At 41.7% G+C, this 24,050-nt stretch overlaps 1 protein-coding gene across 1 annotated transcript in view; it reads right to left on the bottom strand.

The window, feature by feature from the left end:
- The window catches only part of mybpc1 (myosin binding protein C1), a 33,277-nt gene extending 10,027 nt beyond the window's left edge, over positions 1–23,250 (bottom strand). The window contains exons 1-19 of the mRNA XM_080492127.1: positions 22,970–23,250; positions 17,487–17,513; positions 16,105–16,176; positions 14,482–14,700; positions 13,393–13,440; positions 12,176–12,217; positions 10,902–10,943; positions 10,037–10,147; positions 9,693–9,841; positions 8,639–8,756; positions 8,490–8,541; positions 7,776–7,832; positions 4,084–4,250; positions 3,872–4,004; positions 1,723–1,847; positions 1,521–1,626; positions 1,266–1,432; positions 233–398; positions 43–149 (exon numbers count right to left, since the gene is read on the bottom strand). Coding sequence (XP_080348253.1) covers positions 43–149; positions 233–398; positions 1,266–1,432; positions 1,521–1,626; positions 1,723–1,847; positions 3,872–4,004; positions 4,084–4,250; positions 7,776–7,832; positions 8,490–8,541; positions 8,639–8,756; positions 9,693–9,841; positions 10,037–10,147; positions 10,902–10,943; positions 12,176–12,217; positions 13,393–13,440; positions 14,482–14,700; positions 16,105–16,176; positions 17,487–17,513; positions 22,970–22,991 — 1,930 coding nt within the window. The 5' untranslated portion in view covers positions 22,992–23,250. The remainder of the gene's footprint in view (positions 1–42; positions 150–232; positions 399–1,265; positions 1,433–1,520; positions 1,627–1,722; positions 1,848–3,871; positions 4,005–4,083; positions 4,251–7,775; positions 7,833–8,489; positions 8,542–8,638; positions 8,757–9,692; positions 9,842–10,036; positions 10,148–10,901; positions 10,944–12,175; positions 12,218–13,392; positions 13,441–14,481; positions 14,701–16,104; positions 16,177–17,486; positions 17,514–22,969) is intronic.
- Positions 23,251–24,050: the final 800 nt, after the last annotated feature.

Here is a 24,050-nt window from a genome sequence, read left to right as displayed (position 1 = left end):
AAGGAAATGCAATTTAAAAGTCTCCACTTCACTGAAGTTCACCAATAATGTGGATTTTAGCAGACAGGCTCTGCGAGTATCCCTCGGGTACAAAAGTGTAATCTCCTGTATCGTGAAGGGTGCTGGTCTCGATTTCAAGCCGATGGACCCTTGAAAGACGACAGAACAGAAACTTAGTGAATATTGTGTGGATACTGTTTAGTTGGAAAAGCGCTTAAGACAGCCGTCGTACTTGTTTCTGTGTATGATGTTCATGCGGTCGTTGGGCTGGATCAGCTGTCCATTCCTGTACCAACGGCCCGGGACGTTCCCGGGGTAGATCTCACAGTGCAGCTTGATGGGTTGACCCAGCAGCACCTTCATGTCCTGCAGGTCCTGGTAGATCTTCAGGGGCTTCACTAATTACAAATACGGAGGTAGAAAAAAAAAGGTGTGTTACAAAAGATGTGCAGGGGATGAAAAACTTGCTTTAAAGTGGAAATTGCCTTGAGAATTTAACATGTATTTGTTCTCTCATTTAATATTTTCTGTCATGCAGCTCAGGCCTTTACTTCAAAAAATGGCAAAATCTTGAGTTGCAGATTTCTCTGCGACTCTCCTAATACATTTGAATCAATCATTCAGTTTACACCTTTACTTTCTGGATGCAGCCGTTAGGAAGCAAAACACAAAACTCAGTTTATGATTGGAGAAGCTACAGCATTTATTTTTTGCCAATAAATGCGGCTAAACTGTACATTTACCTCCGCTTTGCATCTCTTTTTGACCACTGCTTATCTTGTTTTGCTGCTCTCATTTAAAATGCGATGCAAAGGTGCAGATCACCAGACATAAGTGACTTTTTTTAGACTTTAAATTAATGTTTTGTTGATTTCCCACTAAAAATTACATTCCCCCCCCCCCCCCCTATATTTTATTAATCTGTTGTGGGGAAATTATTTTTCCGTCTTCAACCCATCCTATTTCTAGGAGTGTTGGGCTGGGACGTTGCAGCGCCTGGTGGGTCAAAGGTCATGCTCAAGGACTTCTTAGCAGTAGAATTCACACCTACGAACCTTCAATCTCAGCTGTGCTTCTCTAATCCAATAGAATGTTTTCTGCTTTTAACCAGTGATTTACGTAATTATTACAGTCACAGTCAGCTCAACTGTACCACCACTGCTCTTTAATGATGCCTCTTCAATTCAAAAATATTACTTTTTACATAAAAATAGGAAATATAATAAGCTTACATTCTTTCTCCAAGAAAAGGACACTCAACTTACAGTCAACTTGAACGTGAGCCTCAGACGTGCCACCAGTGGCCATGATGGAGTAGGTGCCGGTGTCCTCTCTGGAGGCGTCGTCGATCACCAGGTAGTGTTTGGTTCCCTCGCACTTCACTCGGTATCTTGATCGGACTCCCGTCGGCACTTCAACACCGTTCTTCATCCTTTAGAAGAGCGCACACATAAAGGAGTGGGATCAGCCAGGCAGTACAGGCAGAGACCCAAATCATCTGCATACCTAGAAAGTCTTACCATTTGACCTGAGCACCTTCCTCCGACACCTCACACTCCAGCTCGATCCTCTCGTTCACCGTGGTCTTCACAGGCTCAATATCTTTAACAATCTTGACTGGTAACTCTGTCGGAGAAGACGGCACACTGTGTAACTGAAAAAAGGCCGATGCATCTTTCAGATCTTGTTATAAAAAGCCAAACGGTGAAATGAGATTGATACCTTTGACAAACAGCTCTGTGGTGCATTTCTCGTCTCCTGCGGCCACTGAATAGGCCGCATCATCATTTGAGGAACAGTTGTTGATGACCATAATCCTCTGTGTGCCCTTATGCTCAAAAATATACCTAAACAAGGAGTCCATTAGTTACCTTGCTGGTTCGCCTGAATAAACTCGCAATTTACAAATTCATAAATGATGCATCAGTCTTAAGAAGCTCATAATGAAATATGAAACAATCTGCAAAGACTTGTTGTCATGCTTTAACTGCACACGGCGAGAGCAGGCTCACAACAAAACTGAGACATGTGGAAAAGGGAGAATCGACCAGACGAACAGACTTACTTCCGATTACTTAAGGTCGGCAGCAGAGCCAGAATGGAGCCAGAGCACAGGGTGTGTGCGGCAAGTGATTATAAGAGATGACGAGACGGACACACACACAAAGACAGAGAGACATCATGCCTGGACGGGACGGCTACAGTGTTACAACAAGAACAGAAGGACTGGAAGGGAGAGAGAGACTTTTATAGAGAAGTCTTCGGACCACACGGTCCTGGAGAGAGCAAAACCAGAAAACAGCAATATCCTCCCAGATGGCTTTAACTTCAGGTGGCTTTGAACAGAATCAGTAGATGACAAGCGAGTTAAAAACTCTACAAGATTGTTGTTTGTACTCTAGGACTCCAAGAATAGTCAAACTATTTAAATTCCATCCTGAAGATGGCTTGAACAACAAACCATATCTTGCCCTTGGAGGTTGTACATGAAGTTAAAACTTATGAGTATGATTCTGACTTTGCTTTGCTGTGTTTCCATCTCAAAGAACGATGCCCAAATTTGCAAATAAGTAAGTTTCAAATACTTTTGAAGGGACCGTTTTCATTTAGATTGATTGGTCCTGCTTAAACCTGGATGATGTTATTTGAGGGAGCTTAAAAAAGCAGAAATTAACTGCACATTATCTCCTTTTTAAACTGACAGGACAAACCGCTACTAGGTGCTAAGCATTTATTTTAAGTCGAGCGTTGGCTTTTTGCTTGAGCACAGTTGGTGGCAAACTGAAGAGCTATTGGCGAATAAGACCTGGAAACCAATGAAAGGAGGTGAAAACTGCTGAGAAAGTGCATCTATTTTACTTTATCAGGTTTTTGTGCCTCCGTGCTCACATTACATATCAACATGGATCTATTTAGATATATAAATATTTCCTTTACAAGAATAGATATTTTTTCCCCAGTAATTTGTCAAAACTACAGATGTCATTCAGTAAAATTGGAATTTTAAGGTTAATAAAGCCTAACTTATCAACGACTGAGACGGTTTCAAAGCCAGACTTGGTTAAAGACCTGTGAAGGAGGTACCACCTTTTTCCTGTATGGACAATAGACACAAGTTAATTTCAATTCAAGAATCGACACCATACACCGTGTTTACACCCAAATGTAGCTCTGGGGCCATTTATTGTCACGGCCCAGTGACTTTGTAGAGATCCTGCGAAAAAGTGTGTGTGAAACTGCGTGGAAGCTGATTAGAGCCACATTAGAGTCGAGAGACGGTTATATGTTCACGGGGTGTCAGTTGGCAATGGTTCACAGTGTAGTGGTCTGAAGTGGCTGCATATGAAGAGGAGCAGTGTAAATCATGAAGAAAATTTGTAATGAATTATAGTTGCTGGAAATGAAAAGTAACTACTTGGGAAGGTAACTTATTTGTAATGTCATGGAAGTTCCATGGTACGTTTGGTTAATTTTCATCATGTTAATATTTGGTCTGTTAGGTAACCAAACAGCTGAATAAATGCATATTAATTTAATCTTCTCAAGCGGGATAAAATTACACTTAAGGGGTTTGCATATTTTGGTTGCTAATGTCAAAGCTAATAGTCAGTGATTGTGGCCGTGTTACTAGGTTCTAATATGTTCTCCAAACTTGTGGTGTTAGAGTGTTAAGGTGCATGTGTGAGTTCTGAACTGTAACGTACATGTGAACCATTGTGCTGTTGAGAGGCGACAAACCAGAGAACTGGAAAGTAAGAACATTGCTACAAATCCAAAGCATTTTTTTTAAAGGTTAAAATGCCTTTTATTTGTAGAGTAGTGAATCAGAGAAGACAAAGATGTGACAGAGGAAGAAAAGGCTGTCACATACTTGGGCGTGGGCCTGATCTCCTGTCCGTTCTTGTACCACTTCAGTTCCACCGTGGGGTCGGCCAGGTCCACCACCAGCCGGATCTTTGAACCTTTGTCCACCTGATACGCCGGCTCCAGCTTCTTTGCAAATGCTTTAAAAGCGACAAAACGAATTGAAGGCAGCTTCCTCCAGGACCACAGACTTAATCTTAATATCCAGATCTTCTCTACCTTCGCTCTTTTTCTCCTCTTTAGGAATCTTTTTCATCCGTCTCAGTAGGCCTCTCAAGTCCGTGATGCCATACGTAAAGGCAATCTTCTCGTATTCATCTGGCCTGGCATTCTTCAGGATCTCCCAGACGTCCACGTCGGGAGCATCATCCTGCTGTTTGGGCTCCCTGGTGGCGCCGGATACGAGGGGAATTTATGAGCACCTGAGCCGTATGTTGGCGTTTGCAACGTGTCCTGAGGAACGACTCATCCACACATTTTTGCTTAATATTTCACTTCAAATGTAATTTTTTTTGATAGTGGGGTTGAGTTATTGCCCGCAGTGTTCCTCAGGACATGTCACACAAAGGGATGGGCATGGCGTGCTCTCTGTGTTGACATCTCCTCTGAAGCCACACGTTAACATAGATGAGGTGGCAGCACTATTAAAGCACAACACCAAAGTGTTCTCCACTGGAGTGTGATTTTAACAAATTTAAAAGTTTAAGAAAATCCTCACTGTGCTCATAAATGTGGCTAATATATCAGTTGTTACTGCACGCTGTCAACCTCAACTGATTTGAAGATAAACAATATTTGCTGAATTTCAGGTAATTTGTGGAGGGACTTGGGGATGCAGCCACTTTTCTGACCAGGTGTCGTCGGTCATAAATTGGGTGTTAAAGCTATCATTTAATTTTCAATGAACACGCAACGTTTTCAAGTAAAAATGGTTTTCGGAAACTCCGTCTCCATGTAGACGGCGGAAACGCAGCTACTGGTTCTTCTGGACAAGCGAGAGTAGCTGGACAATAACAACAATGTTTCCCCAAGAGTGTCATGACTCCCAGTCCAAAAATGTCCTGGGACGTGATAGTTTTATAGTTGACAGTCTCCTGTAATAGCAATCCAACTGTCCATACGAACGTCCGGGTTCTCCCATCGTTAATGTTTAGAGCATATTTTTCTCTGCGTGCATTTGTGCGGTTTCATTACAAAAACAAACAGCAGAGGTACTTGCTTCCTCACCTGGTTTCCATGGTATAGTCATTGTCTTTACCGGCCGTGTAAATCAATATAATGCTTGTCCATGTTTCCTCATTTAGTGATTGTACATACTTAATCATGGTGGTGTGCTGTGTTAAACTAAAATACACTAATGATACACTAAATAATACACTAAAATGACTATCCATAACCACCTTTTATAAGGCAGGATGGAAATAGGGACTCACTTTAGGATCAATTTACACTTGTTTTGTGCATCTGGAGGAAAACAAACTGTAACTGATGCTTCAGGCAGTATTTGTGTTACTGCACCAAATAACTTCATTTGACATACTTCTATATAATGTTTCTGCTTGATTAAAGTTTGGTTGAAATGTGAACGCAGCATGGAGCAAAATGGTGTGAACTGTCCAAACACAGGAGACGATGTTTGTATGATATCAGCAGGTCTTAAATGGTGTTAGAAGTTTGTTGCACTTCCAATTATCTGTTGAGTTCTTGGTGAGAAAAAAAAGGAAAAATTAAAGAAAGATCTATACCTCATTGGTGAAGTCATTATTACACTGGGTATCAAGATTCAAACAACACACAGAAGCAGTCATGGATCCACAGTCAAGAGGGTTTTTCTTTTGTTGTTGCATGTTTGGTTCTGTCAAAACCTTATCATCCTAAATGATGTTGTAGAGCTGAATGTTGATATGCAGCATGCAGACAAACAACAAATTATGCTTTAAACGGGGACTCCTAACGTGTTTGTGCGGCTCTCGTAAAAATGGCCCATCCCTTTGTTGTTGGTTTGAGTGATCACTTCAGATACTCCGAGGCTGTTAGAGGATGAACGTGTTGTTGAAGTCGGAGATGTTAGAGACATGAGGTCCAGGTTAGTTCAGCACGTCGACCCGGAGATTAGTGTGTTCATTAGTTCAGACTCATTCAGTCTTCTTTCAAAGACATTTTCCACAAATGTCCGAAAGGCGGGAGGTGAATAGCGCAACAAATATTATTACATTCGCTGCCTATGTATCTCATCTGCTTATTTTCAGGCAATTATGACAGAAGGCCAAAATAAACACGGCATTTGATTGCCTTGTATTTCTAAGTTGAAATAAACGACAATGTAGTGATAACACTATTTTACAGCATCATTTCTCCGTGGCCCGCGAGCACATCAGCAATGATCCAAAATGGCGCCCGTCGCCTCTTAGAGGAGCTGCTTCGCTTCATGCGACGATGAAGAGCAGGCACCTCGACGTCGATGAAGCGAGGCCCATTTCCATCATGGCTGTCTGCCGACTGAGCTCCTAGGAATGCTGCCTTCAAATGAAGTGTTACCGCACTACAGTAGGCCAACACTCTTGCTCGTCCAATTCCTAGAGCTACATGACATGCTGGGGTCTCTACAGGATTACAGTACTCACCCGCAGTAAGGTCTAATCGTTTTAAAACCTATGGTTTTCTTTCTACTAACCTTTGATTTCTGAATATGTAGGGGAGAAGAAGAGACAAGCCCAAAATAAATGGATAATTTTACCGGCGAACAGTGTCACTGACTCGATTTTTTTTTTTCTTTTATCGTTCTCATGTTTAACCCATCAAGACCTGAGATAACTTCTGTTATTTGTAATGGATGCAGGTGAATTTTTACACAGGTAACTCTGTATTTGCTGTTTGGTATCACTTCATACCTTGACTTCGCTCTGCCCCCTTTTCTCTTTTCATTATATAAATTTTTTCTACACAGCATTCTTTTTAGATAATTATTATTTCCATTGTTCTAATTAATTCCTGTTCTTTTTTGAAAAAAACTCCTAATGCATTTCTCAGTACTGGATTTGGATTGACTCTACATCTGGTACGAAATGGAAAACAAGTGCGAAATGTCTCTGGTAAGAGCAGCACCAGCACCAGTTTATGTCTCCCTTTAGAGCTGGATACAATATCTATCCATACACCTACATATCCTTCATACTGAGGTGGGTCATGGAGGTGCCAGTGGACCCTGGACCGGTCACCAGTCTCTTGCAAAACCCTTCTCGCCCAGAAAGAACCGAGTGCTGGTTCTGGGTTGGGGATCACTGTTAAAATCGGGTATAATTAATTTTCACAAGTTTAAGGTTTGGCCCCTCAGCCAGGCTATTCACGCATAAAAAGCAAAAAGTCTGACACTGTTTAAAGGCCCGACTTTGTAATGGACATGCATTTGTGGGATGAGCAGCAGATCCATGAAATCTGTTTACATGAAGACATTCAGCATCAATAGCTGCAGCTGGTCACTAATGAACTGTGCTAGAAATAATCTGTCTCTCTCTGGTGATGGATCACCAACACATATTTACATTTGGAACCAAAGATTTCTTTGTATTGGTTGAATACCTGGAAAAAACACCAAGTATAATCAGGGAGAACATGGAAACTCAAACTCATAGTCCCAGGCCTGGAATCCAATCTATATATTCCTGCTGTCTAAAACGGAATCAGGCTAAGTCTGTCTCTAAAGGGAGAGTCGTGTGGTATTGATGGGTTAAACGCTGTAACTGCATCTTAAAAGTGTATCATGGCAGCAGCCGCCAAGAAGACTAAAACAAATCTAAATTACAAAGGATGTGGAAAAAAAAGATGGGGCACAAAAGCACATCCACATAGACGAGGGGCTTAAAAATACTGAACAGGACAGAATCGGCTGGAGGGCGGTACATGGTTCTCACCTATGTTTAAGAAGCCCACTAAAGTCAAGCTCCCCTGCATCTTCTTGTCCTTCACTGCTGTTGTTAAGAAGGAGAGATTAATGGAGATTTAATCAGAGCTGAAAGAGAGACAGGCACTAGAAAACAATGCTAAACGGGCAACACAAAGCAGAGGCTCTGATGGAAATCGCTGACTTAGCTCCAGGCTAACTCACGATTGGCGTTTACACACAAACTGCTTATTTGTCTTTGTCTTGCTTGAAACAAGGCGGTTTGTGTGAAAATGGAATTATTAAACCATCGAGAGCGGTGCCAGGCACCATTGCCACAATGCTCCTGCAATGTTGAAGAAACATTTGTGCGCAGCAGCATTGTGAGGATGCAATGGGACGAGGATGCTTTGCATTGCGTTCCAGATACATTGTTTGGAGGGAGATTTCAAAGTGCAAGAGTTGGCCTTAAATTACACATCGACTCGACTGGTTGATTTGTAATTACCTTGGAGGAAGGTTAATGACATCTTCCCAACCATCTTGTCACACGTATGTCATTCAGTAATATTACTTGAAGAAGAAACGCTCATTGTTGTGCCTCAGGGGGCTGCATATGTTCTTTTACTCACATTTCAAGGAATTTCATGAGTATAGATATAATCATCAGTCCTATTATCTGTAAACGTATACCTCAGTTCTAGTTAACATCTTGTCGTCGCTTTGAACTTTTTTTTTTTTTTACCTTCTTTTGAAAGCAGATCGAATATCAAAATTCTGTGAGCCCTGTCCAGATTCTGTGAAACAGTAACAACACACAGCATAAAGGTATTAATGGTGTCGTCAATTCTGCACCGGAAGTTGAATATGAAGCGCTCCGTCCTCGTGACAAACCTTGAATCTCCAGGTCGAAGGAGCAGCTGTCGAACTTGTCTTTGTAGTTGACCTCGCACCGGTAGTTTCCAGCGTAGTTGTCTTTGGCTTTGATGATGAGCATCTCGAACGTGTGGATCTGCCAAAAGTGCCAAACACCACGTTTTGAGTAAAATCCTTGTTTACCTGATCGGGACTGGAGACGGATGCAACATTTCTAACATTTTAGCATCGTTTTATAAATTAGTGCTTTACAATATGGATTCATATAGGTGAAAGTTCGCTTTAGCTGCCTCAGAACTGAAAATTCCCAAATCAAAATGGCAGAATTTTCTAAAATGGAAAAATAAGAAGGTATCTAAGTCACCTTTTCTCTTTTCCAGAGTATGACAAACTATGTCAAATTTTTCACTGTCAAACACTTTAACTTTGTGCATTTAGGCAACACAATAACAGAGCTGTAGATACGAGTGCTCACCAATGTAAACGTTTCTCTGTGCACGGTTTCATTAAATAAACAAGCAGTGCCAACTTCTGGCATGTTAACTATATGATTTTCAGTCTTTCTGCCCTTTCCGTGTGAATGGACATCATTTTCAAAATGTCTCTGTGTAAACACAAAACCTTTCTGAAACAATGATGTGCATACAGGGCCTTATTTGTATTTTTGCAAATAGTAAGTGTATTTTCAACAAACCCGTTTTATGTCCATTAAACAAACTAGGGCTTCATGGCAACTTATATTTTTTCTATTTAGATTTTTTTGCATTCAACAGATGCAAAAAGATTTGCAGTATGATCTGAGATGCAGCCCGTCACGTTTCTCTTCTGGCTGATGTTGGAAAATGTCTATTTCTTCAGAGGATGTACAGTTTGTGCAGCTTTCAAAGTTGTGTCATTACAGTGGCGCTGTGACATTGAGGTGGCTGGATCTCTTCATTTACGTAATTCTACCGACATGGTATGATGAGAACATTTACTGGAAAAACATCTTCCTTGTTGGACAAATACTCAGTTTAAATGTTTCCCGTGGGTTTCCCTGAAAGCGTTGGGGCTGGTTGGTGAAGGACGGTACCTTAGTTGCTCGGTCGAAAGTCTCTTTGAGCTGCAGGTGCTTTCCTGTCTTGCTGGCCAGGTCCATCCATTTCCCTTTGAACCACTTGACTGTGGGTTTGCGGAGAAGATCTTTGGCCTCGACCTTGGCGATGAAGGTGATGTCTCCACCTTTAAAAACAAAAATACATTCAAAGAAGAAAAAAAATTATATTTTTAACGCATAAAAGTCCCAACAAAACAAACGATAAAATGACAAAAATGATGATGAATGTCTGTGTTCAGGTCGGCGTTATTTCATGGACTTTTATATGTTTTGTGTTCTAACTGTGATATTTAATGCATACGCTCTCCTCTTCAACTCACCCACTGGAATAGTTCTACTTTGGGGTCTCTCGATCAGCAGGGTGGACAGTGGTGGGGTGTCGATGGGCTTGTCCAGGTCCTCCGGGGCCTGACCCTCTCCGAGAGACCACACTAGTCAGTCAGGACAGAGAAAGATTTAAAACAAAGCTTCTGCAGTCCATTCACAACGTAGGAAAGAAAAAACCCTAAACCGAGTGGAGTTCTGACACCCACCTCTCACTTCCCATCTGAAAACCGTACGTTTACCGGAGTTACAAACACGGACAGAACGACTAAAAGACGCACAGTTTGGACACGTTTCCTCACTTCCAACACTCACACCTCACACAGCAGCAAGATCTCAGCTTTTTGCAACATGGAAAGCATGAAAGAGACGATGTGAACCCTGATTGAGCGGCATCTAAATTTCATTCCCCAAAAAAATTCAAAGAGGGCCTATTTCCTCCAGATATGAAGCAGTTTTCACTGTGGACTCTTCCTTTTGCGGATGCTGTCATCTTCTATTCGGTACCAGACGTCTCATTGATGCATCACACTGTGGACTGTTAATCCAGATCTGATGGAACTTATGCACAGTCACCATTGACAGACCTTTGTCTGCCAACACATTAGCTTAACCTTTTAACCTTTTAAAAAAACGTAATGAACCTTTTGTCTTGTTGCAAATGAAAAAGATTGAATTTTCTGAAAGCCCATTCATGTCCTATGTGGAAGGACAGGACAAGGAGAGGTGGTAACTTTGCCAGAAAACAATCATTTTCATTTTGCACACACCATAACCAGGCTCAAATTCCTCCTGGAGTGCATGTAAGGATGGAAAATTAAAGAGTTTTTTTTTTTTTTTCTTGAACTACCACTTTATTACCTGAGTCTTTTCTCCCCATGGCTGGCACAGGGACGCTATCATCTAAACAAAGACAGAGAGAAATTTACAGCATATTGTATAAAATAGTACTGTAAAGTCCACTGAAGCAGATACACACACAAACACACGTATAAAATAACAAAACAACAAGCAGTTAAGGGCTCACAAATGGTAACCTGAGGAATTTCATGGAAAAAGGAATCTTTACTTTTAACAAGAAACACATTAGGAGGGTTCACATTAAGAGGGTTCACCAACCTGAGTGCACTGACAAATTCCTATTAATGTGTTAGTGAGTAAATTCAATTTAACTTGAAGTAAATGTGTCTCTAACACGTTTCCAACATTCAGATATTCTAAAAATAAATTACCAGGGGCCTCATTTATAAAACATTGTGTAGGATTCCTGCTAAAAATGTACGTGCGCCCAAAAGCTGAAAATGGCGTGCGCCCCCAAAAATCTGGATTGATAAAACTGTATGTACGCACATCTGCACGCACTTTCCTTTTATAGATCGCAGTCGACCTGGAAGGTTGCGCAGTTCATATCCCACCCTCAACTCGCCCACTTTTTACCATAAATGGTCAATGCAAGGTGCCTCGTCAATATTATTGCATCTCAATCAGCCTGTTGATCGCCGGCATTTGACGCTAATTTGTGTTTTATCCTCAGTCACTCCAGAGTTGGAGGCGGAGGGTGACGAGGATGAGGTCGTCTCTCTCCAGCATCGGTGCACTCCGCAGCAGTGCGTCCACAGTTCAGCTTTACGCACGGCTGTCACCACGCTCTTTATGTGCTTACTCTGAAATTAGACTGATTGTTACACACCTTGTCACAATTGATAATCAATCAGTTCGATCCACCGCTTGGTATCATTTAAAGATGAAAGTTTGACATTAGAACATTGTGCCGCTGATTCAGTCGTAATGCTCCACTAAAGAAGCATCTAGGACACTGCAGCTTGGCTGTTTATGATAACGTGGATCTATAAGTCTGATATTTGAAGATATTAAATGTATGAGATGAATCTGGCTTAATTTCTCCACCTCACCATCAGCGCTGCCATTTTCCCCCCCACCTCCAAAATGTGTGTGCACAAGGTTTAAAGTTGTACGCACAGTCTCCCGCAATTTTTTAGATCACAAATTTTGTGTGAGAAGTAGCGTACGCATCTTTCAGGACCCGTTTTGTGCGTAATCAACCTTTATAAATGAGGCCCCAGCTCGGACAGAAGACCAAAGGATGAAGCTGGGATTTAACACAAGGGTCTTACTAGGAAGATCAACTGAGAGTTTCTTGGTTGAATTGGCTTCCTCTGTGAAAAAAGCACAGTTATAGTTAAAATAATCAGGATGAGCTTGGCTGCGTTTAGGTTTTGATCAATATTATATGTACTTGGTAAATTTCACTCATAAAAGTTGGGAAAAGGCTCAACATCTTCCATTAAATCAGTGGGTTTTCCTCTAAATTGATCAATTATTCCTCGTCCATATAGTCTAAGATGAAAGTTTGCATATATAGAGGACTGGGTGCCTCATTTAGTCAATTTTAAGTGGAAAGTGCTTTTGGATGAAGAGTTTTGTCCTGGGATGACATGGCCATGCCCTTTTAACTCAAACTCAATCGTCACGTGATGCTGACATCTCAACTAACACGTTATAATCGAGGCAACTAGAGCTGCCTGTTCTTGTGGAAACCACAGATTTCACAGTGCACTTTCATTAATATAAAAGAAATTTGTGTTTGGTAAATTATTTCCTTGTTGTAACAATGATTCTTGGCAGTAAGTTGTATAACATTGGGAAGCTTCTGCTGCACACTCCTGAGGCTGCTCTTTGTTGAATAGTCAACAGCAAAAAAAAAAAGAGCTGTTAGTATAGAAGACATGACTCTGCTGCTCATCCCACAAATGCATTTTCCTTACAAATGTGGGAAATAAATAGGGTTTCCTATGGTGTCAGTTATTGCCAAGAAGCATTGTTGCAACAAATAAATCTTGTACCACAAATATTCTTACTTTTTGTACAGATACACATTAAACATACATGGTTTTATTCAAATATGTATGTGAAAAGTCATGCCCACATCGATCTTTATCTTTAATAAAGAAATAAAGCTTGATGTGCATGTGAGACTGTGGTATTTTTCAGGTTGATATCACATGTCCGCCACATGTATGCATTACACTTACAGATTTGGCAATATCTGTAAATGTTGAGGTGACTGTGCATGAGCTTTTTCTTGTTACTAAACAAGACTAAGAAAGCACAAGCCATCAACGTGAACATTACACACTGGCAAGTCAAACTATATGATCCCTGCTGGGGTAAGGAAGCAATGAAACTTATTCCACCCCAAAATACAACCAGTTGACAGTGACTTGCATTGCTCCAATCAAAGTGTCTTGAGTTCAGTTCTTTGGTTTCATCCTCTCGGGGTGTGAAAAGAATAAATCGGAATGAAGTGGTAAGTGCTGTTATGGGTACCAACCTGCTTGAGGAGTTGGTGATGGAGTAGTAGCTCCAGCTTTATCATCATCTGGAATAAAGGTGTCATTGACAAATATACCCACTTATCAAAAAAATAAATACTTCAAGTCCATTACTGGCAGGTCAACAAGACACAGACGACCATCGAGACGTTCTGACCACATGCGGGAAAAGACTTTGAATGGATCGTGACATGCAGCTTTTGGATAAAAAAAACAACCAAATCATGGACTGATTACTTTGCTTGGGCCCTCTAAAAAATCCTGACTGCTGTTTGTCTATGACATCAAACAATGTGAGGTCAGAGCTTTGCGGACGATCGAGGCATTGGACCCATTGCTGCAAGGCTCTCAGCTTGCAGGGACAAAAAAAAAAAAAAAGCACAACACACAAGGTGCATCATGTAAAAAATGAGCCTTGAAGCTTGCTCATGACCAGGCATAAGAAACTGATGAGCCTCAGAAAATAGCCGCCGATTCATACGATGCTCTCTGCTCTTTGACAACTGAGCTCAAAATCATTTGTTATGGCCGAAGCAAAGCTGATCAAAGAAAACCAGTCAGCGCTGAATGCAAAAATGGGTTTGCATTCTAGTTTTTTGTTGTTTGACTTGAGCAACTCACCTTGCAGACGGATTGTAGCTTTTCATTTCTGGACTGAATCAGTATTTCAATCTGACTTCTTTTTTCTTGCATCTTAAGATTCAAATACTGAATGATTGAAGTCTTAGGTGCAAGTGTGTGTCTTTCATTTCTATTTTAATCCAGCATGCAATTAAAATGACTGTATAAAAAGCAAAAGATGATAAAAACAAATGCATGACTCAGCAGTGGGAGTCCATAGCATTCTGAACAGAAAGGTAAAAGTCATCTATTAGCTTTCTATTGAGAAAAACAAAACTTGGTTTTAGGTAATGAAAGACTTAAAAAAAAAAAATAAGGAAATAGACAGTGTTTGCCATGCTGCTGAGCAATTAAAATGCACAACATGACTAGCTCTGCTTTCAGGGCATGATTCAGAAGCTAGAGGGGTAGAACATGCAGTTTTACTACGGTAAGATGGGCCTGAATCATATTTAAAGGATACTTACCAGCGGGTGGGTGGGAGCTAGGGCTCTCTTCCTTTACAGCAGAGTTAGCAGACTCTGCGCTCTCTTTCACCTCAACCCCACCCGGCTGTGGCTGGTCCAAGCCGTTCTTGGTGGGACTCGGCTCCTGAGCCACCACAGCCTCTAATGGCTCGGGCTCTGCGGGCTGTGGGCTCTTCCTGTCAGTCTCTACGGGCTCATTCCCCGCCTCTATTGTAGCCTCTGTACAGCAGACAAAGCGCCAAGCTGGAGCAGCAAGCATTGAGCAGAGACACTGGGCGCCTTACAGGACAATGCTTGCTCAAATGAGGAGGGTATAGATACGTAATGACCAGACAGACCTGATGCTGATGAGCAGCAACTGAGGCAGAAAGTTAAATACGAACAAGACTTGGTGCATTATTGTACAGCTGGTGCAAATAGGTTCACCTTACGCAGTAATCGATTCCCTCTTTGTAAAATATATCTGTTCTTTCCTGACTGTTTGGTGAAGTGAGCTTGCACAAAGTTAGTGAGTGAATGGTGCTGCTGAACGCCTCCATATACTGTTGGCTTACAATGTTCTCATCATACTCCTCAAAACATCAGAAGCTACGTTCAGAAGTCTTTCTTGTGAGTAATAAACTTCATTACAACTTGGAGTATTGGTCTTCAAGTGTGGCAAGGTCAGGTGCACTGGGGGTGCAGAGATATTATTTTAAGGTTATAGAAAGTAGTTGAAGGTCTAAAGTCGGGGAAAGAGTGATTTTAATAATTGCAGAGTGCAATCCATTTAGACCATTTAGCCCAACAGTAATGACCTAACAGGACAGAAGCAGGATCGACCAACCCATTCAATGACCTATACCTCTGCTAATCTTTTTTGTGTCCCAACAATTTGCACCAAGCTGTACTTTGACTCCAATTTGGTTATTGAGAAGAGATACTGCTTTGACAGTCCAGTTAACCCAATATCACATTAGTCATCACTAAGATGCGATATATTTTAAAATGCACGATGGAGACCAAGGCCCAAAGACTATGAGAATGGGTCGATGAGACTTAGACTGCTGATTTGAAAAACTTTAGTCTCTAAATTTGTACATTTGGCCATTCGAATACAATGAATCCAAACACAAGTAGTAAAAGAATAATTTTGTGGTCATTTCATATCTATACTATGAAATGATTAAAGAGGCAGAGATTCACTGATTGTGATTCAATTGTTCATACATATAAATATGGAGAACTTGTCAGTGAAACCCAGCTTCTATAATCTTTATATTTGCCTCCTGTTTGATGACAATATGTCACACTATCACACAAATACATGAACAGCCACAGCATGAGTTAGTAACTGCACCCTGTTTCAAGGCAAGTGCACGTCGAGCAGTCCAGGCATGTGGATTTGTGCACAGTGAGTGCAATACTGTGGCTGACCTCGGTAACCTTCCGCGTAAACATTCAAAGAGTCGAGCAATCATACCTTCACCAGAAAAGTGCAGATTCAGGCCTCGCAGAGTGAATTAAGTGCACATAACGGTGATGGCACACGTCAAACGAACACGTGATGTGAGTGTGATGCGCAAAAGAGTGAGACATTCTGGGGCGAGTGGAAGGAGGAGGGGGGCCGTCAGGGTTACCCACCTGGGGGTGGAGAAACCTCCAGGGAAATCTCAGGTAGGGGTGGGGCACCATAACTTTCTGGGGCAACACTTTCTGAGCATGTGACAAATATAGTGGTGGATGGAACAGCTGCTTTTAATAAGCACAAAGCTTCAGCATCTGCAATGCTTCTCTCTCTCTCTCTCTCTCTCTCTCTCTCTCGCTCTCTCGCTCAATCACACACACTACCCAACACAAACGGACATAGAAAAACACAACTATATCCACCCACCTTCTTCACAATATATCATCTTTCTCCCAAAACATTGTCACTTTGATACACATGAAAAGCAGAAACATCTTTGTAATGGCTTTAAAATGGTACAAAAGTTGTGGAGACCGCCATGCAACTCCATACAAAATGGGAAATGTGGAAAGTTCAATAGAGGCTTTAAGCTGTTTATCACGACTTCTATTTAAAAAAACACACAAATACAAAATTCTTCTGTTGTTAACCTTTGCAATGTTGCTGTAATTCCTGTGATTCATGATGGTATTTGGTATTCTTTTAATGAAGTGGTGAAGCTTTTCTGGGAAACAGAAGTGATGTAATGATTGATGTAGAGTGATTAGTTTAAGTTTCCAGTGAATAAAATGTTTTTTAGAGGGACTGTGGCTTGATTGGTAGAGTGGTTGTCCTTCAACTGGAAGGTTGAAGACCCTGAACCTCAAACTGATCCCAGTGGATGGATAAGCAGCCGCTTCCATTGGTTTAATAAAATATTGAATATTTCTATCCTGAAAAATAAGAAAAGATTCTCTCTGGGAATAATAAAGTATTTCTATTCTATTAGTAAACTATTACCCACCACACTGGTTATGTGACACTGAAAATCATGAGCCAGTGCAAGAAATGATTCATCTGAGCTTTTCCCAGGAATATTTTTAGTCGGACCCTAAAAAGTTGAGCCTCAAGATGCTGTAGCTCCAAGGTCAAAAACCTCAGCGCCGGCAGAAAGCCACTCGCATGCCAGCATCTCGCTCACATGGGACGGCGAGGGCGTCAGCTGAATCAACAGAGGGGGATCAGCTGGCTGGCCAGAGGAATGTCAGAGACGTTGACGGCTTGGACTTCGAAGCCACAGCAGCTCGTCCACACTGCCGACTATTGGCTGCACATTTACACTGCTACACGTCTTTCGCGGCTGGAGTCGTTATGTTTCACGTGAAGGCAAGTTTTATCATCACGGTGCAAACGAGGGGTGCTGCTTCAACAAGGGGAGCTTTTTGTATCGTCTCTGCAGGAATTGGTTTCTCGTCTCTTATTTGAGTGTTTTTGTGTCGCTACTGGTTGCATGTCAGCTCTTGTGTAACTCATTATCTGCTAGACTACGAGGTGACACGCGGATTAGATGTGCACTCACCTTCTGGCTGCCCATTTGGCGTCTCATCTGCAGAAAGACAAACACAACACATGGCCATCAGTGACACATGACGACAAGAAACACAATCAGCACATTCGCCCATATCTGTTGATTCAGTTTGACTCATTTTTATCGATATCCATGTGTAGTTCAGCACCTTTGCTTTGGGTTATTTGTGATCAGGCACTGTGTAGACTTAACCAATTATGAAGGAGGTCACCATGACACACCTTTCCCCATGACACACCTTTCGTTTGGCTTTTATTGATACAGACTTCTGAAACTAACGGCTGTGTTTGAAATGTGAATGGATGAACGAAGCCTGGTCAAAATGTATTTATCTGTGGAGATACAGAAGATCAGTGGTTGTCTTGAAAGATCTGGAGCAACCATCTTTATTTATTTTGTATGGATTGTTTTCAATACTTTAAAGTACACACAGCAGTGGGATGTACAGGTTCACATCCTCTAATGAGGCATCTCATCTTGGAAACAGTTTCTGTGAATGTTAAGAGATGAACTCCCTCTGAACTCAAAGCTGTTATTTTCTTGTATGCGTAGATAGAGATACTCCCTCGCACCCCTTCAGTGACACAGACTTGCTGTGTGTTACTACAAAGCTTAATAGATAGAAGCAAACAAAGTAATATCTCTACAGAAAATGTGCATGAAGTCTGTACAACAGCAGCAATAATGCGACACTGCCAGAGGTGGCCATGTTGCTTATTTAAGCCCGTCATGTGAGGTGGGAACTTCCCATCTGCAAACTGTTCCACTTTTCAGCTGGATGAATGCAAAATGACAGAATCTGAGCGTTTTCAAAAACTTCCACTTTGGGAAGTCAGTGGCAACATTGTCGTGTAAACGGGGCCTGAAACCGAATGGCGAGGGTGGAAAGTTTGTGAAGTGTTGAAGCGGTGTGTAGGGCAGCTGTGTCACTCCTGGGGGAACTGGGAGTCTGACACACTGTGTGAGGAAGGTAATGACAGAGAAGGAAAGTAAGTGTAACCAAATGATTTGGTACGGCTGTTTGGGGGGGGGGGGGGGGGGGGGGGCAGCTAAGTGGGTTTCATCGGTGAGCTGAGGAAAAGAATCCAGGGAGAGGAAAGGTATTTAAGTATGTGAATGGCCTATAGTCTCTTTGAATGTCACTCTGCTGTTACACAAGTAAGTTTGTTGATTGTGTCTGCAAGTTTATCATACTTTTCATCTATATATAGCATGTTTAATGTGAAGTGACCTGGGGGAATAGAATAAGGTGAAGTGGTATTCTGGTGGGGGAGAGTTCCAGTCAAACTAGCTATAGTCGGTTTCAGGTGCGAAGAAATATAAAATCTGAGTCTGTATTTGTTAAAGTTGGTACTGTTGAGAGAATCGGCACTGCCATTAGAGGACACCACTAGTTGGGACCAACTAGACAGAATACTGATGAGAAGAAGTTCCCACCTCATGACCCCAGAGACAAGTCAGTACTCACTGCTCATCTGTCTGTAGTTAAACGTTAGTTAAGTGCTGATCCCAATATGGAGGCAAGCCAGCTCCCTTGAAGACAAGTTATAAAAGCATATTTCCGAGCAGCAGCTTTCCTTCATTTCTGTCGACCTTTCAATTTGAGATCACGTTGTACAACAAACTCAAGTCCGACTCCTGAATATATGAACAGGTAACTGATATAACAAAGTGTATGTAACGTGGTGAGAATTCACGACTGCATACCACAAACTTAAAGAACGACTTCAGACACACAATGCATCATGTGACCATCCTGTATTGATTGGTTTCCAGTCACTATTTCCGTTTCCTGCATAGATTATTTTTATCTGTCAGATCAGAACAAACTCATTTAATAGGAATGAATTACGGCCATATTTAACAGAAACAAATATTTTTGCACATGCATTTAGAAAACAAATAAGTCCTAATTTATGACTAACATGCAACATTAGGATAATATTTCAAGAGTAATGTTAACAATTTACTGTCTTTACCTTTACCATTACTGTTTAGAATTTGTACAATTTGTGTCACAGCAGCTCTGGGAATGTGGTGAGAAAATGAAATAACAAAATACTGGATTGATAAAAATTTCCTCAAGATTCTCGGTGATTTAGAAAATACATAAATTACCTATTTTAGAAAAATATGACGACATTCTAAAAATTTCTGAATATATAGGAAGAACAACTGTGTGCCATTTCTTTGAATCCTTTTATACAACAGTTAGTATTTTCCATCTGTTTTTACTATTTCACATGATATTGATTTCCTTCATGAAGCGTCTCTCAGCGCTGGCTGCTTCAATACATCACTCTATGAATATTGCATCTTTTCTCCCATGTATGACCACAGACCTGGCACCATTTTTAATTTGCATTTTGCCTCCGCTGCCGCTCGGCTCCTGACATCCCCTCTGTATTTGGAATGATACCCCGGTCGGCCTTCCTCATCAAAATATAGCCGCGCTGCCTCCACCTCACTTCAAAACAATGCGACGCTGGCCACCGGGCCACAATCCTGCAGGGTCACATCATGCCCCCTCGAGAATGAGCCCTGCTCGGCCTCCGCCTCATCACCGCTGAGATAATGAGAGTGGAGAAAGGTTTTGTTTCACCTCCGAGGACTCCCAGTGCAGCTGACGGCGCTGCAGGTATTTTCAGCTGTTGGTGCTGCTGGCGTGCAGACAGAAGGGCTCATACAGGCTCTGATGTGAGCCAACCTGCCAGCAAGCTTCATTTTTTCCAATCGTAGACCTTTATCGCTGGAATAAACCTGAGCTCAGACTGCTGCTTCTTGCTTTTTGGTGGGCTCCACTCTGATGTTGGCTTCTTTTCAGCGTGGCTTAATAAGAACCACAACACTTGAGGTGTGTGTGAGGAGATACAAGCCGAGGCAATGAGGTGCTGATGGTGCCGTGCCCCCGCGTTTTGCCAGGGCTGGGATTTATGAGGTGGTCTTCAGTAACACAATGCAACAATGTCAGAGGACAGAGCCCTGCGAAGGTGATGGACCTCAGAGACAGTAAATATCATGAGGTGAGGACAACGTCTTCACAGCCACTGAAACTCTAAACTGTGCCACAGTGAAGATGGTTCTGGAAGACCTCTGGACACAGGGTGGGAGATTCACCCCAGAGGTGCCTGACCTCCTGACTGATCCGTCCGTTCTCTCAGTGTGAGGAGAAGGGAGATGAGGAGGAAGAGGAGGAGGGGACATGGCAGAGAACAAGGGATGGGGATTAAAAGTGTGCTCATTCTGAACTATTCCAGGGACAAGAATCCCGGTCCCAAGAGATCCACAGAGGACTCAGCCAGTCCATCATCTCTGGTTTGGACTTTTTAAAGGCCTGAAAGCGAGGGCTGCCTCAAACAACAGCTCAAGCCTCCTCCTCCTCCTCCTCAGCTGTTCGGACTCATTTAAAGAACAATACTTTTCCACCCGTATTTATCTGCTGCTCCGGGCCAAGCGGCTATTTCTGGGGCGTGTTTGTAACAGACAGGAATCTGCTGCCTCGATTTCTCCACAGCTTTGTCTCTGAGGGGGATCAAAGATGTTTATGATGATCCAACTTTACATTAGACCCATGTGACCATCACACCACTTCACCTCAGCAACAAAAACATTCCCGACCACAGGTGACCCAAACAGAGGAAAGTGGGCTGACGTATGTGTCGGGGGAAGTGTTTGATAAATACCTCGAGAAGGTCAAAAATCTTTGCTTACAGCAACTTTTATCCTCACAACTTTGATTTGGATACAGAAAAACACTTAATAAAGGAAAACTGGTGATTTCTTTATTTATATGTTTATATGATAAAGCACATTAGTATTCAGAAAGATGGAAGTAAATTGGCTTTACAGCAATTTACAAATGCATTAAAAGAGGGGAAATATCTTTACTATGAAACTCATAGAATGTGGTCACGTCCAGCTCCCTTCTGAGAAACACGCCAAAACACTATTTAATTTCTAAGGCAAAATGTGCTATTACTATTTATTATCATGCAGCTTGATTATTTATTGACGCCTACAGCAGGTAGAGTTTCTGAAATCTCTACACACTTTATTATTTGTTGTTACATTTCGAATTGCACAGAGAAAAACATACTTTTTGAATGTACACAAGGAATTTCTCTGTATTTGGTCATTTCTGTGGCAAACTGTGTTTGTATCTATGATTATTTCTTAGGTGATGGGTTCAAAATGGGCCTCAATCTACAGAAATATGTACTCCAGACTACTAAAATATTATTTTTACTGAATTGAAGATAGAAGAAAGTCAAACATCTTTTGAAAACATTTTTGATCTGATTGAGGAAACGCATTGCATAAACTGTGAATGTCAAAAAAAAGATTATCTTTCTGTTTTATGTGTAATTATTATGACTAAATATTGTAAGATGTATGAAAAAATTTTTTTACTGAAAATTGTTTCGAGGCCAAAAGATAGAAAAAGATCCAAACTCATTGTGTGCAGAATGATTTTGTCATTAATGGATTAGATGCAGAAAAATTAACAGAATTATGACGTTGACTTGGCTATTTATCTTTATTAGTGCCACTTCTATTGCAAAATCTGATAGTACCGATGTATAAATTGTTTTGAATATGTCAGAGAAACCGATGGGTCTCTGGAGGAGGATGGGTCTATTAGAGACTGGTATCAGCTCTCATCAGTGGGGGGGGGGGGCTTCCAAAGGCTAAACAAAATGTTCCATTTCCTCTACATGGGCATGTCTGGGTGGACGGCAGACCTCCTAAAGAACTGAGTTAATGGAGAGGGTGGGCGTAATACCATATTGTAATGACAGACACAGGAAGATTAAAAGGGAATGTTGATGGACGCGACTGTGCAGATGAGTGACGTTATGTTGTTGGGGGCGGTTGGAGTTGGCATGAGGGTAGGACATGGGATGGGTGGGGACGCTGCCTGCAGTTGAATATGGACTTGAACGATCACCACAAACAGGTTGGGTACAAGTTGGCTAATCCTGCCCCCCAACCATCACTCACCAGTGACTACTACGACCAAGGTGTTTATTTATCCTTGCATGACTTCCGCACATTCAAATTGCATCATCTTTCGCTCGAGTCTGGCCTCATCCACATTCCTCCTCCGAGGTTCATCATCACATCTGCCCTCTCAGATCAGATCAACCCGGCTGGGCAAGAATAGTGGTCGTTCATTAAAGCACAAATCGTCTCTTGCACCCAGGATGGCAGAAACATGCATCAGTAACACAACACCCCTGTCAAAGTCACTTTGAGGATTCATATGAACAAGCTGGCGGGCAGAGCCATGAAGTGATGGAGCTCCCCGCAATCCCTTTCAATCCAAAACAAAATGTCTTTTAAACTCACTATAGCAAGTTTAGGCCTTCAAATAGCTCAAAATACATCATCCACAACACGTGTTTTGGCACCGTTTTTTGTGTGTGCATGTTTTAATGTTTTTCCCACTTGCAACATACTTTCAACAGTCTTACCTTTCTTTGTGGGCTCTGGCATGTTGAGCCGTTTCCCAAGAAAACAGTCAAAAGTTGCAGATAGAAACCTTCACAGGATAACTCGGAAGCCCTCAGAGTCCAGGAGGGATGGATAGAGGATGGTGTGGATGGTAGGAGAGGATGTTTAAATAAAAATCTGTGTTTGAAAAAAAAAAAAAAAAACAACCGCTGGGACTCTTGAAACCAGACTGATGGGAGATGAGGAGAACGCGGGTGTGGAAGTCTCAGTAGGGGAGGAGAGGAGGACCAGTCACAGATCCAGAGGGGACTGGCTGCTAGGCCTTATATAGAGAAGTGGCATGCTCCTCCTCTCTGTGGCTGTCTTACACCTACTGTAGCATCACCACACACACACACACACACACACACACACACACACACACACACACACACTCTGGCTGCCGCTCAGTGTGAGTGTTTATGTTTTGATGTCAAGCCGGCTTGCCATGTCAACATGTCAAATGGACGAGACTTTTCTTAGATTATAAGTTCATGTTGCCCGTTAAAAGAGCAAATCAAGTATTCAAATGTAAATTTGAACCATTCCGGGTTGTTGAGATGCTGTGATAACCACAAAGTAGAAAAAAACATATTCGAATGGCTTCAAATGCTGATCCTTATCCCCTTGTTTCTTGGTCCAATGGTCGATATGTCATTCAACAAGTAGCTATTTTTTCAACTCTTTATAGTTTATGCCACTTGAGATTGATTTATGACGATGGATTTTTGTAAGAAGTCTTTGTGAATATAGATATTTCTGTATGTGTTGGGTATGTATGTGTAATGTTCAAATGGCTTGACTATAAATTTAATTTTGGATCTTTGAAAAACAGATAAAGATGAGCTTATCTCAACATTTTATGTGATGTGACATCAGCTGGTGGTTTATTTTGGTGGTCAAACACGTGCATCAGCGGTTTATTTTGGTTTTGTACACTATCAGAATGTTCACCACACAGCTCAGTCAAATTCTGTATTCAATCACTATAAACGGACGTTTTTGGGCTTCTTTAAATTGTCCCTGAACATTAAAAAGTTGTCTTCACCCAGTTTTATTCCC

This window comes from Lipophrys pholis, assembly GCF_963383615.2.
Source record: "Lipophrys pholis genome assembly, chromosome: 22".
NCBI classification, from domain to species: Eukaryota; Metazoa; Chordata; class Actinopteri; order Blenniiformes; family Blenniidae; genus Lipophrys; species Lipophrys pholis.
The sequence above is the reverse complement of the archived record's forward strand: the minus strand, read 5'-3'. Positions and strand labels throughout refer to the sequence as shown.